General features: G+C 39.9%; 1 protein-coding gene across 1 annotated transcript in view; it reads left to right on the top strand.

Moving 5' to 3' along the window:
* Nucleotides 1–8135: 8135 nt before the first annotated feature.
* LOC139700026 (uncharacterized) overlaps nt 8136–15317 on the top strand; it is a 42526-nt gene continuing 35344 nt past the window's right edge. Inside the window, exon 1 of the mRNA XM_071598469.1 lies at nt 8136–8380. Coding sequence (XP_071454570.1) covers nt 8275–8380 — 106 coding nt within the window. The 5' untranslated portion in view covers nt 8136–8274. The remainder of the gene's footprint in view (nt 8381–15317) is intronic.

Genomic DNA, 15317 nt, shown 5'->3' with positions numbered 1-15317 from the left:
CAGGGGCTTGGTAGGGCATTAAAACGAAAGCAAGGCAGGGGATCGACAAAAATAACCTCTGGCCATAATCGTACCCAGACGCTGCGGCGTCGAAAACAATTGCTTAAAGGAAGATTAAGAATTTGCTTCCCTTTCAGTTTCAATAGAACCCACCTCGATGAGAGGGTTCTATTGGAAGAGGAAAGGAAAAAGGTTTTTGTAGAAGAATTAATATGATTTAGACAAGCGTACTCACCTAGAGAGGCTTAACTGCATTTCTGAGAGCAATAAAAACCCATCCACGCACACAAATGCCCCGTAACGGACTCCCTTTTCGCATTTTTTTCTCATAGCCTAACAGACTCTGAAATGAGATGAAAAATGAAGTGTTAGTCATTGAAAAAGTTGGGATGATCCTTCACTGATAAATTATTAAGAATATACCAATTAAAAAAGAGGTGTATTTATTTTGACTTGACCAATTAAAATCCAAAGAATACCAAGATATTTTGTTATTTACAGTATAATGTTCAGTAAAAATATCACGTAGTGTGCAATTTAATTATTATGGGTTCGGAGAGATGAGATTCGATGACTAAATTTGAAAATATTTTCATTCAATATAAAAATTTCACCCATCATCCAAAAATTACCACTCAGAAAAAGAAAAGATCAAGTTTATTCAAAATTTCGTACATTCGCAAATTTGGTTTCGGGCATGACCAACACCCTCTTTCCACTTCAGCCTACCAAAATTGAGAGAAAATGAAATTGCCGACGCAAGTTGACAGAATGCATGACTTTTGCTCAGTGTTAAATTATTCGTGAGAAGTTTCAGCATGTTGCCCCGATGTTTAGGACATTTTATTCACGATTTTGCATGCATGAACGTTTCGGGGAGAAAATTTCATGTGAGAACGCCGAAAAGTCGTTGCGGCGTGGAATGAGCGAGGGAAGTGGCCCCAAAGGGTCCGTCGAGGACAATGAACGATATGCCCGCGACGTGGGATGTGCAGAATCTAGTGGGAGGAGTGGGGGATGGGAGGGGGGCGAGAGGGAGGGGAATGAGGGAAGGAAGAATGGTTCGACAAGTAGTCACGTGTGGCCGAAGGGACCCAATGAGAGCGCGGTGTTTGGGGGGATGTGGGGTGGGGGCGGCGAGAGGAGTGCCATCGGGGGGCGCGGGAGCGAAGGGCGAGGGAATGCGGTTTGGTGGAAGAGCCGGATGGCGGTGCGAAGGAACGATTAAAATTTGACGGTAATAACAATAGCGTCAAAATGTATGAAAAAACTCAGTACTCGAGTAGGATAAAGGAAGTGCTTAAATTTACATCAAGAAATAAATGGTCCGGCAGCAACAAATCTGTTAGTGCATCAGAGGTTCGGTCAGTGACCACGTTGGGACGTGAGCTGCGTATGAATAAATTACATACTTGTATTGTGAACACGACCTGCGTCGGATATTCATGTTTTATTAGATAAATGAATTTTTCAACCCTGGGGTGCATTACATGAAAATAATACTCTTTACGTGTGTATGTGGTACCTCAAATGAACTTGGCCTCGTGAGACCGACTTTGACGATACGTGAGTAAACGAGCTTTTGTTTAGCAGTAGTGTGGCCACATTTGGAATATTTATCATCAATATTTACGATCCCTTGGAGAAAGTGTTACGATATCGGATGGTGTTAAAGAAAATTACACAAAAGTTGTTACGAAAAGAAAGCAAGCGAGTCGGGGTAGACAGGAAAGAGGGGGAACGGAGTCTCTGTGAACTCAAGTAAGAGCAAGGGAAACTGAGACTACTCATAGTTGGGATGGAGGACACTCGAGCTTACAGATGACAGCGGTGTAACCAATTATCGGGGACCCCAATCACTACGCATATCGGCAGACCGGATCACCCATATGATCAAATGAAAGAGAGACTCCCGACACTCAAATTTACACAATGAAAACAGGCGTCCTGGGGTCTCAGCCGCACGCCCCAGCAGGGGAACTCATGGCATGAAAAGACGACGAAGATATTTCTTGGTATCATTGGCGATGAGGGATTGAGGGGTTGTTGGCGGCGAGGCGCACTGCATGTGCTCATAAACTCATAGTTCTTCTCATTTGACTTATTTGCAATGGGGGCTTCGATCTCATCCAGAAATTTAGGGCTATCTCCCTCCATACTTTGAGTATGGAATTTTTATTTTATGAAATAAAGAAAATTATAACTAACAACAGACTACTCACACTCCAATGAAAAATTATTCTGGTATTCATTTTTCTTGGGCTATAAGCACAATTTTTAATTCATGAAGTCAATTTCGTCACATTTATGACTCACTTAAAAGAGTAAATTTTAAATTTACACGCTCCAAACACTGCAACAGAACCATGGAACGTGTTTCCTCGAATAGAGTAATTAAATTTAGTGTAACACCACGAACGGCCGTGTACAGAAATTTGAAACAAAATGCACCGAAATAATATCCCCAAAGTATAAATGCCTTCTCGTAAATAGTTAACTGAGCTGGATAAGGCCAATCCATATCCATGCGTCAACTTAATCTTCATAGCAATACAAAGAAGACCGTTGGGGCCCGATCATCATTACACTAGTCAAGTGGACCCTGAGAGAACTTCTATTTAACATTTAATCTAAACAGAGACGTTTTTACTATCAACCGTGATAGTTTAGTTCAATACTGAGGCTACAAAAAAGGAAAGTACATTACTTGTATTCATAGAGGTGATTGATCCCCTAACCTGAAGCATTAAAGCACAACTGGAACTCTACCTAAGGGTTTCGTTTATAATGTTAAAGAAAAAGAATGTCACTAAATTTCTACACGCTGGTGGTAGGTAGGCTTATTGAGAGAACTGGAAAAAAAGCAAGATATGTCTGGATATATCTGGCGTTCATTCGGAGCTCTCTGACTTCTCAATATACCCAACTTCATAGTAAAATATTATCAAAGAAAAAAAATTCATTCGAGAAAAAAACTACAACAGTAATACGACCATGCAAGCATAACATTTAAGAAAAAATCAAAAATCTCCGGCAAATTACTTTTCAGAATGCACAACAGCGAACAGGATGCAAGACTCAATTCTTACGTTTTCTATCACCTTGAATGTGCACGACTGCTTCACACGTCGAATCTCACCCAAAACGGCACAAGGATTATTAGGTACCCGTATTGCAAAATCTCCATGCATTGAATACACAACGTTCTGCTCCCACTTTCATCTTCCTCCACATATTACAGTTAAGGCCCATTCTAACAGTATAATTTATGCATGTGACTAGTGGTAAATACTCAATGAAAGTCGTTCCTTTTGACCAACTTGCAGTAAATGGAGATATTTGGTTGAAATAATATTTTGAGACCTATTATTTCGATAAATTTATTCATTTATTCACATTAATTCTCTAAAAATGTTAGAGAAATGCAATTTTGAATCGCTATTCTTGAAGATTAGCGGCGAGGTAAGAAAATAATGAGACCCTGCAGATTGATAAAAGCAGCGCTTTTCCACTTGAGAATATATACATATACGTTAAAAATATTAACGGGGGAGAAAAAAATATCGAAAGAATATGCTGATCGCAGGAAATAAGAAAAAATGAGGGAAATAGTCGTAAATCTTCTCCTTTTGTTGTTCGAATCTTCATGATATTCCACCATATTTCGACGCAAGGAAAAAACCGGAAAAACAAAATTCTTTTACTGAATAGCTAATAAAAGAACTATTACCGCGTTATTTGAAGTGCTCACTCTGGGGAAAAAATGAAATATTTTTTAAATCAGCATCGAAAAAATTTTGCTAGATAATAGTTTGAGAATTGCGTCACAGAAAGCCTAATTCATGGCTGATAAGCTCCGACGAGTAGCTAGTCTTTTAAGATGTCCCTAAGTCCATGGCCACTTCATACCGTATATTAATTCCTAAGTAATTTGGTGGTGATCGTACTGAACACCTTTGGCTACCCGTTCTACAGTGTAAAAGTCATCAGCATTTCACCATTCATGGATTCAATCCAAACATGGCGCTAAAAAGGAAAACGCAGCAAACGTTATAGAATGAAGTGAAACGCACAAAGCAAATTGGGGTCGTTCTCAGGTTTCCATATAATCCTCAAACATTTAGTCCTAAAATGAAGTCTTTTGGTTGATTCCGACTACCTTAAAGAGTTTTCATCTGAAATCAGCTACACATTGCTAGAGCAAAGGAATTCAGTGTCCGCCTTAGAGAAAAAAATCCTTAAGAGGTATAATTGTTGCGATCACATCTCGCTCGTGTATCTCAGTCAAAATATTTACCTTCCTCTTGAATTATGTCCCTTTCAAGGAATATTTGCTTGGACGATATTTCTTTAGAAAATTTTACATAATTCTCAACCCACAGTTACTTTTTCCAATTTAAACTATTCTAGTTTTGATTATAATACTAGTTATTTTTAATCATGGTGACTTTGGAATTAGATAGTTTTGAAGTGAAATATATAATCACTGTTATATATTTTTGTATTAAATAATTAGACATCGATATAAATATCTAAGCGAAGACATCATTTAAGATATTTTTCCTTTTCTAATTTAAAAAAAATAAGTGTAATCTTCCCCGCTTCTGAAATATTTCCATTCTTTACTTCCTGATTTAATTTATACCATGCTATCAAGGCTTCAGAGATACAATAATTGTAAGTTTTTAAACTAAAATTTCGGACGCAGCAGTCTACGGCACAGCAGTTTTATCACAACGAAGAACAAAGCCCTTTTAAAATACAGGGTTCGTCCGGAAAATAAGTGTACTGAGCTCAGGAAAAAAAATGTATTACACTTTTACATATCTTAAGCTAATATTCCTCAAAATAGGACCCTTGTGAGTCGATACACTTGTTCCAGCGGCGTTCCCATTCCTGGAACGCTCCCGCGAAGGCATCATCGGGAACCTCTCGAAGACTCGTCGTCGACCTCTTCTCTGCCCTCCACGAACATCTTGTGACACCGAAAGATCATATTTCTGGACATGGCTGACTCCCCGTAAGCCTGGTTAATCATACCGACAGTTTCGGTAGACGATTTCCCAAGCTAACCGCAAATTTGATGGAATAACGCTGCTCCAAAAACTTCGGCATCGCGTTCCGTGACGTGGGTCGAGCGTGGAGGTTCGCGTTAACAGAGCTCCTCACTACACCACAGCTCAGAGCTGACTGCCTTTTTCAGCGTCGCTTGCCAACATACCCCCCTCCAATCGCAGCCCGTCAGAGCGGTGCTGGGCGCGCCTGGAGCGGCGCGCCCAGCCCAGGAGTCAGTACACTTATTTTCCGGACGAACCCTGTAGATGTAAGTCGCTTTTCCATTAATTCAATCTTAATAATAATCATAGAACTTCAATTCACTCCCTACATACCACTCACTTCGTTCATAAAACAACCGTAAAAATTACGAATGTCTGATCGGATTGATTAGCAATGACTTGATTCGCTTTTATAGTGCACCAACTCAATGAATTTATATCACTTTTCCTTTGATATTGTAATGATATTGTTTACAATACTTTAAAATCACTAAGGATTGGCAGAAAAAAACAAAGTAAGGTTAAATAAACTTAAATTCACCCCTACTAGCATAAATATTCTTCTGCGAGGACGCGCAATTTCTGGGTTTACTTGAAACTTCCCCACCATTGAAGAATAAAGTAAAGAATACTGACTTCATTACATTTCATCAACACATATTATCATAACTACGATTTGAGACTTCACGCTACCAACAGGTGACGAATTCTCGAAATTTGGCCGTTGATATTCCTAAAAAAATACTTCAGTTTTTTATATGAATTTCTTACCCGTTCACTTCTCACATTTTCTAGCATCTTGAATCGATCCACGCGGGAAAGTGGAGAGCAATTTTCGATGCAATCTTTAAGTGGTCCTAAAGTAAGTTTAACGTGACTTGTTAGGTGTAAAACTGTTACGAAAAACTATTACAGACAAAACTGTTACGAATGATGAAGTGCGAAATTTAATGACGATTTCGACCGTATGAAGTCATCACTGGCGTTTCTTTTGTGGAATTAGGTAAAATAAAATGAATATGAGACTAGTGAGTGAAACTTATCATAGACAGATTTTATTCAGGTTCATAATGGTGTTATTTTAGCTACAAATTTTATTATTTACCATTCAACCTTAATCACTTCTAAAAAATATATTCCTAAGTTCACTTACAGTAACAATGAGCATGAATTCCATGAAGAGTTGAAGCAAAAAATGAAAATACCCAAACGATCAAAAATATAATGTTTGTGACTATAGGCATAAACACTATAGTTCACTTATAGTTGACCACTCAACACTATCACAATATTATTACAGGCATAGGGTCACGATATACTCCACAAGGAAAAAAGACAGCATTTGATCTCACTACCACACGAGCTCTTATCAAATGGGTTGAAAAGTATTTCCCAGAAGTGCCCTAATAATAGTTCTTTTAATGCCCTATCATGCCTTAGAAGTTGCATTAGTTAAAACGTGGGATATACGCAGCTGGTGAGTAACTTTCACTAGCCGTGAGAAGTCTAATGAGAGGAATCGTATTTGCATTCAACTACAATTTACGGTGGCAATAAATGGCAGAGGCGTCATGTTAAGACGCCATGCATTGCATTGCATTAACGTAACATTAGACCGCAATGCATGAGATGAAGAAGCATTTGTTGTGCAATAGACATATTACTGTAAAGACGTTAACTGGCTTTTATTCTAAAATTGAGTACATAAAATTAACGAAGGAATGTAGAAAAATCTGGCATTGGTATCTCTCCCAACGATTAGCGCATACTATATTACTGATGGAGTTCGCCTAGCCCCTCTGCGGAAGTAGGTTTCATATTTGAGATTCCAACCGACGGACAGAATACTACACCCAAAATGCTCTCCCCTCAGCACTCATCAGTAGGCACGGGAACACAATGTAAAATCCGCTGCCGCAGATATATTCCCATTTAATTCAGCCCTCCCAAAGTACAGAGGAGTACAAAAAGCCTCGTAAGACAGAGATTCAAAGCGCCTTTTCTACAGTCACACTCGCATTTAACCCTAAACTCAATTTATACGACGGGCTTGATGGTACAATTGAGAGAGATGATTTTTGCCAAGGCACTTTTAAAACACAGGAGAGCTAACTGAATGAAATCGAAGGAGAGGTGAAGCTGCAGTGTTCGGATATTCGACCCGCAGGTGATTTAATGGTCTCCACCTCCATCCTGCCCGCATACAATAGTCCTCTAATACGTTCTGGGACATCAGTTTTGGTGAAAGGTCAGGAGTCAGCACACTCCTTCCTGCGTGAGAAAGCCTGGTTAATATAAACCACAAGAAATTCAGTTTCGCAGCAGGAGAGGGAACGACCTTTCCTGGTTCCTATAATTCCAATCACATTTATTCAGCTCATCAATGAGCTCTTGAGCATGAAGTTTCTCAAACGCTCGGCGAAAAAATACAGGAACCAGAGACGAGAATAAATGAAGGCGACCGAAAAGAACAGGGAGACGGAGGGGCGAGAAAGCACCGGGGACACAAGGGCGTACCATGAACATGCGCGGTGAAGGAGACCTACCAGAAAGATGCGAACGCGAGAGCTAAAGAAAAACGGCAGGGTAGTCACCAAGAGGGGAAGGGGGACGGCGGGCAGGGCGTGGAGGGGGGACGTGGATGGTGAGTGGTGTGTGTGTGTGTGTTGGCTATGCTGAGGGGGCGGATGGTCTGCCTAGAGCCCGAGGGGGAGGCAGAGGACGGTGCGGGAGGGCAAAAAGTGGGAAGGGAAAAGGGCGGGGTGATCAGTTGGAGGAAGGAAGAAGAGGAGATTCGCGCGCAGAAATACGAGGAGGAAAGATGGGAAGAATGGGAATGGGCAATGGACGATGAGTAGAGGGGTGGGGAGTGTGTAGGTGAGTGGGAAGGGAGGAAGGGGGTTGGGCTCGGTAGGGTAGGGTCGCCCCTGAGGAGGACCGAGGGGGGAGGGGGCGATATGGAGGGGGTTGGGGAGAGGGGGGACGGGGCAGAATATTCGCGATATATAAGACGGAGACCGCAACCCTTTGGCTTTGCTAACGGCTTCCCCTCCTCGCGCACAATCGCATCGCATATACCCCTTTGGATCGTCGCCATTGCCTCTCCGGTCCCCGGAGACAAGTCGCAGAAAGACAAGGGGAAAAGGCACGCACCACGCACTCAATCGCTCCGCAGGAAGAAGGCACGCACCCCGCCCGCCGTTTTCCGGCTGCAAACATGAAGTGGTGGATCGTCTTATTCCTAGTCTCCTTCGCGGCGGCCCTACCTCACGACAAGGGCCGACCCCAGCAAGTGAGGAGGGTGGTCGCGCAGAGAAGAACCCGTAAGTATTTTTTTTACTACTCTTTTGTTCCACGTGTGTCGAAATCGGTATTTGTCTAAAGTTACAAACCGAATACGTGAGAAGTTTAAAACGACGAACACGAGCGATGTCCTCGACAAAATGGGCTAAAATTATGATTGAGAGACATAGTGATTGATTTTTTCAGAAAACAAGCTTTGTATTTAAAATGTTCAAAAGATTTGGGATAGAGAAAAGAAAAAAATAGGTATGGCAAACGAGCTAAATTTAATGGTAGTATTCCACCCATTTATCGTCTACTTCTAAGTATTTAGAACATAAATCATCACGCTGAAGCACATATCACATTACGGCAGAAATAAAACGCTCAAAATTCACCCATTAGTGACATAGGCACCTAATTTCACGCATTTTGTAGTTGCAGACGTTCAAATCACCCGGGCATAAAATATTTGCCAATTTCCAATTACATCTGGTTGCCGACCTATAATCGGACAATTTCCCATTTTTTATATTCGATAATGTCCCCCTTGAAAAGATATACATTAGTGCAGAAACTTTCTCCATTACCCATTTTTTACATAAATAATTACTGAATAAGAATCGCAGGTATTTTTCAGATAATGGCATTGAATAATTAGGTAAAAAATTCAGAAAATTTACATTTCGACTGCCCATTCCTACTTCTTCCTGCTGCTGCCAAGTCTTTCCTTTTTATTTATGATTCCATCGGGAAGAGAGTGAGTTCCTTGGCATTCGCGCTCCCGGTTGCGAAATATGTTCCCGTTCGGGGCAGCCACGCGCGATGGAGGAAGGTTAAGGTTGATGCCCGTGGTGTTTGATAATAGAGAGCGGGAAAAGAAGCGCGGTGGCATCGTGAAAACAATCTTAAGGGCGATTTTTCGCTGTTACGTGAGCTGGTTAAAAGTATTAAAAGGTCAAGCTATCTGTCAAATTCAGCAGGGCAGTCACGATTTCAGGAAGCATGGACTTACCACGCTTCTTTTCTTGATCTGTAGACGAAAATTAAAAATAATAATATATCTGGAAAATAAGGCATATTGGACTGTAATGATGAGAAATTAGCAAACACTTTTCTGTTTCACTACTATTTATTTGAACGGTATTTTGTTATTTAATTACAACTTTAGTAGGCGTCTCCCGCACTGAATCCGGGACGAAATGGATGCATGTAAAAAAAGTTACATTGCATTCAATTTTCCCCAGTTTTCTATCGGGAAGAATTCTAAAAGTTACAAAATTGAAATCAAGAACCCGTACTACGCGTCTTACCTTCAATGTAACAACAACAGTTATAACTAGAACTATTTGAAAATCATTTGCAACATCTTTCGGTGGAGTAAAAACAATTTAAGCAACTTTTACTATTTTTTCTCGAGGAGTAAATTCAACTTATTTAGAACTGTATAGAATTTACTAATCTGTAATAAAATATGCACTATTAAAGCTAAAAAATAATATGACATCGTACCTCGCGGGATGTTACATAACGAAGCTATTTCCGGCATATGATTTGTAAAATGGTTCTTATACTAGTACAAATTTAAACTCTTTCCGGCTCTCATCTATTTTCATAGTAATGCTTGGGGAAGCCTAAATCAGGAAGGGAATACAAGTGTCGTACTCTCTAATTAAAATTGATAAATTAGTTGTAGTTTTTATGGGAGACGACCGACAGCCAAGGTCATTTGCGCCATTAGGGATGGATGGGAAAGGAAGGGTGGAGAGAAACCCGGCGTCGGCATTAGCCTACTCTTGTCAAAAGGCGCCAAGGGGTCCGCAGTTTAACGTCCCATCCGACGAACGTCGTACTCACACAAAGTGCTCCCCACAAAGCACCTCAAGTAGGGATTGAGTAGGACCAAGTAAGGAAAAAAACACTGAAAAATATTAGTCTCCAGGGTTGGAACCCGGGCCCTCTCAATGGGGAGCCTGTACGTTAGCCACCGCACCATCCAGATCTAAAACTGATCTCTCCGTAGATAGTGGTAACGCGTATCTATAGTAAAGCTTCATATATGTTCTGATTTTTTAAGAGAACCCCAAAAAAGACGCATTCCCCTCTCCAGTATTTTGTCTTCCACTCAACAGATGGTTGGAACACTTGAACTAGTGGACAGTCAACAAATTTTATACAGTTGAAAATAGGTATTATATGCTGCTATTTCCATAACGGAGTTCACATTACGTTAAATAGTAGGGGAGTCTTCGAGCCGGAACTATATTCCTGATTTGACGCATCTGGGTGGAAAGGACACAACTTCAAGTATTGCTCAATCTATGAATTTAAGAAATTAATTGGCCCTTTGCTATAAACATATTCCAGCGACTGAAATGCCAATTCTTTAAAACAGAATAATCATCATAAAGTCGAAGGATGCAGACTTAGGAATCTATGTAGACCGCACATACGGTCTAAATAGATTCTAAATTTCTTAAATACATTCAGGAAGGGTACAATATGCTTATGTAGGATCAAACAGAGAGTTTAGGAATTTCATTTTGCCAAAGGAAACTTCAATATTTACTGCACACAAAAATGGGCAGTCTTGAAAGTAAAGGAGAAATGGCTTTTTAGATGGAAAAGAATGCGCGATGGGGGAAAAAATGAATCCGAAAATTCTTGCTCTTATGACAGGAAGGTAATGTTCTCCACCACCGTTCTAAAGATAAAAGAGATAAACAGGTAAGCGCAGGGATGATATCAACATTAAAAAGAACACTCAACACACTTTTCATTAATATGTATCCACAACAAAATAATTACTTCATTAGGTCCTCTATAATTTACGTGTTTTAGTTTTTATTCACGAAAATAATGATTTTTCACGCCAACAAGAGTGTGACATACTTCTTAAGTTTCACTATAGCTTCTCATTGGGAGAGAAAAGGACTCAAGCGGGTAATAAGGAAATACATAAAAATCACCAGTTGCGTTCCCAGATCGATGATGACCCTCACAAGTACCTAAAAACTGTTAGGGTTGGGCGTGATCATTTTGCATTGTACAAAACTAGCGGATCAAGGACAAATGGAAAGAAAGAAATACAGAGGAATACGTAATCGGTATCCCTCCTGGACCTCCAAGCCACAAGAATGCAACCACTTCAATACTCCGCCAAGTAATTGAACGATAATATTAATAAATTCTTAACTTAGTCGGAAATACTGCATGGAAGTCCCTTCTTCATTAAGAACTTACTGCTGCCCCGGATAATTAAAAATTGATTCCCTCTTTAAGAATTACACAATATTTGTTTCTTATCATGCTGCCTAGTGCGGTTGCCGATACTCTTAATTATTTGTAAACCTACTTCTTAAATGATAAGAAACATTTTCTAACTCGTACAAACTTCGCATAAAGAAATGAAATAGAGGAAAATGAGATCTCAGTTAAAAAGTAATAATTTCAGGTAATCTCTAGCTGAATAAAGTTTCAGGATCCATACTAGTGGATTGCAATTTTATGAAAGAATTAAATCCTCAAAAAGAATGTGGGAAACGCAATTTTCACTTTAGGTAATTGACTTAAAAGAATAGCCATGGATCTTAATCGATGTTGATTTATCTCCGAACCATTTAGAGATGATCAGAATCCTCAACTGCCAACCTTCTCAACACTTCCCACACGTTTATGCTAGTAACCGGAGCACAAAACCCCTTGAAAAAAATGAAAGCAAGTTATTTATTCGAACATGGAAATCCTCGGTAATTATTTACATCGAAATTAACCTGTGAAATTAACGATGGCATTGACTAAGTTTGACTCTTGAGTAATCTACTCAGTTCCATCGCCAAGGGGTACACAGTAAATAGATGACATGCTCCTTTTCAAGATCAAAGGAGTTCCAGCTCTCATCAGGTCGCAGAGGCTCACGGGGAGCTCAGGGAGGCTGGAGGATGAGAGGGAGGGAAAGAATTTCCATGTCGTTGACTCCGACTTGAACTTGTCCCGCGTCTCGGTATTTCCCCTCCGATCAGATTTCTCCGAGAAATTTCTAGCTTGGCGTGCCCCACACAGACGCTTCCGTTTGCTCGAAAATTCAGGCATTTCCACAAACCTCTTCATTTTCTCTCCGGGTTCTCACCGCCATCGCTGGATGAATTTAACAGCAGCACAGCTTCCATCCGAAGGCTTATCGATATGAATACGCTAGATTAATCGCAAGCGAAACCCTTGTTAGATACAGTCAACGATCAAAGTGAGAAACCTTGGAGAAAATGAAGAGATTTATGCCTAATTTTAGACTTCCACGTTTTAATTCCCCACCCTCCTGAAAGAAAGAAAGAGAGATTTTCTACCTATTCAATTTTCATAAATTATGCCAATAAACTTAAAAAGGTGAACTGTAACGGCACAAAGGTCAATTCAGGAGTGGAAAATAGAGCTGATACTATGGGTCACATCAAAATTTGGAAAATCCATGGAGCCACTTGAAACCGTGGCGAATTTCATTATTCTCTAAATACCCTTTAATACTTTGAAATATATTAAACATCTTCGAATTAAGGTTGACCATGGAAATAGATGTGTGTCGGCTAAGCGTATTTTAGTAAACTATTAAACCATTTTGTTGTAAAAGAGTATAAAATGTTTGATCGGAATATCTACAGCCTACACAAAACCTTTCCAGGTCCATTCTAAGAGCCTAGGCATCGAACTAATTTCGACAATGCAGTCCCTTTCCATAGGATTCCGGTTTGGCAACCTTTCGGGAATGACCTACCGATGGCTATTTATTCACGCACTCAGACCCCTCCGAATCTTAACACAACCGCCTGATCGATATCCCCAATGTCTCCAAGCGGTAATTGTTGGAGTGAGAGAAACGTTCTTTGGAGATTAATGAACTTGAACTTCACCCATGTGAGCAGTCTCGTGTCCATTACATTTAAATGAGATGGTTGCTCAATAAAGGTTGTTCACGGCATTTTTCACTCGCATTATTTATTATGCAAAAATTTAATTTTACGTGACATGGTCAGCTTGACGCATAATTTACGTGTGGCACAATTTTCATTGATTTAATTCCAATATTGAATCAGGGACAGATGTTGATAGTTGAATTTCCAAGAATCAATTTTTAATGGGGAAAACCAGCTTTTCGACATTGGCGAGATTATGTAGAAGAGATAAAGTTCAAATCATGAATAAGAGAAAAAAAACACGGCAGAATAAATTGTCATTCTTCCTGAATAATTCCCAGCAGCTACAAATAACAACTGACCACACTAACTGTTCCACTTTGACAGTTGACCCAGGATGACCCTCAAATAGGTTCATTTATATGGGCGATCGATTCCTACCAAACTTAAAATGTCGATGAACTCTGCATGTTCCTCGGGTTTTCACCGCGTTTCTTGACTAGCGCTGACAACAGTTTCGGCAGTATTCCAGTTGGCTCACTTAGGTCGAAGGTGGTCACCTACGACCTGAGTGAGCCAACTGGAATGCTGCCGAAACTGCTGTCAGCACTAGTCAAAAATCACGGCGAATACTCAAGAAACATGCAAAGTTCATCGAATCCACGCCGCTGAAACCTACCAATGTACCGTAAAATGTCAAAAATTAAATTTTTCATATATTTTCGTTGTTTTTTTCATTTCCTCTCGTAAAAACTTGCAGATAACATTGCTTCCATACAACAAAGTAGCACAGCATTTCGTCCTAAAGTTTGCTTTGGTCGGTGAGGGTAGAGCTCGCATAGCTGTAGAAAGCATTTTATCTTCTTGGAATGTTCAATCAAATATAAATACTATTTTCACACAAATAACTAGTCAAATATTCGTCAGATGATAGGCTAAGGATCAGTGGAAAAATTAAAATTCAAGTTTATATTGCTCGCTATCCACACGGAAGTTGAGCAGATCTTTAACTTCATTTTAGTAATTATTAGTATATTTGTTTCAGATTTCCTCATATTTTGACACCCAATTTTTAATTATTCACATTATATAATTCTTACATTTTTTGCTTTCCGTCTTACGGTTGTGATCTAATATTAAATGAAATATTTAAGTGGTTAACATTTGTTGGCTGTTTAGTCCTTTGATTGTACAGTAACTATTTTGAATACATACACAAATAACTAAAACAAGACTATCTCTCGAGGGTCCCTTTTCCTCTCCCGCCGATTTCTTTCCTGCTTTACTATTAAATAACACAGTTGCAGGCGTAACATGGTGGAAATCCTTCATGATGAAAGACGACACTTGGCTTTTTCGCATAAAATAGTTTTAGTACGGCATTACCAGTTCCACTACCTGAAGATGTTACGCTGTAACGATACCTAGTTCGTAATAAAACTATTTTATGTGGAAAGGCCAAGTGCCTTCTTTCATCATGCTTTACTATTATTTAGTTATTTGCCAACACATGTGATCGAAGTTCTAGTTTCACTCTTTCCTTTATTGCTTTAGAGTAATTTTATTGTTCTTCTAGTTCCTACTTTACAAATGAAGTATCAGCTCCAGTTTTTATTTATGATTCTTCTATACCATGGCCTGGGCAAGTGCCATGCCAAATTGGCACACCGATACCCGTTCGATCGCCGAAATTAAGCAATGTTCGCCCCGTACGGAGGTCGAATGGGTGACCTCCATACCTTTACCATGGTTCTCTTGCCCATGGCGTGCATGTGGCAGCTCGATTAAACGTTGTTTCCACAATGAACCAAGAAACCTAAGTGCTCGAGGTTACTGTCGAAGGCCACCTTCCACACCAACAATCAAGTTATGTCCTGGTTTTTCAATCATAAATGCTTCGATGATCTATGCACCATGTGTGACAGCCGTCCGCAATACTTCTCTGACGCCAGATGTTGGTCAAACTCATGAGATTTCCTCTTCCGATTTGGTACTTATGGCTAAGCAAAATTCTGCGATTTAAGACGTTCAGACACTAATTTGCATTACACCTATCTTCATCTACATCTAA

The sequence above is a fragment of the Hetaerina americana genome, unplaced genomic scaffold, assembly GCF_022747635.1.
Source record: "Hetaerina americana unplaced genomic scaffold, ioHetAmer1.1.p SCAF_1, whole genome shotgun sequence".
Taxonomy (NCBI): Eukaryota; Metazoa; Arthropoda; class Insecta; order Odonata; family Calopterygidae; genus Hetaerina; species Hetaerina americana.
Note: the sequence above shows the minus strand (reverse complement) of the source record. Positions and strands in the feature narration are given on the sequence as shown.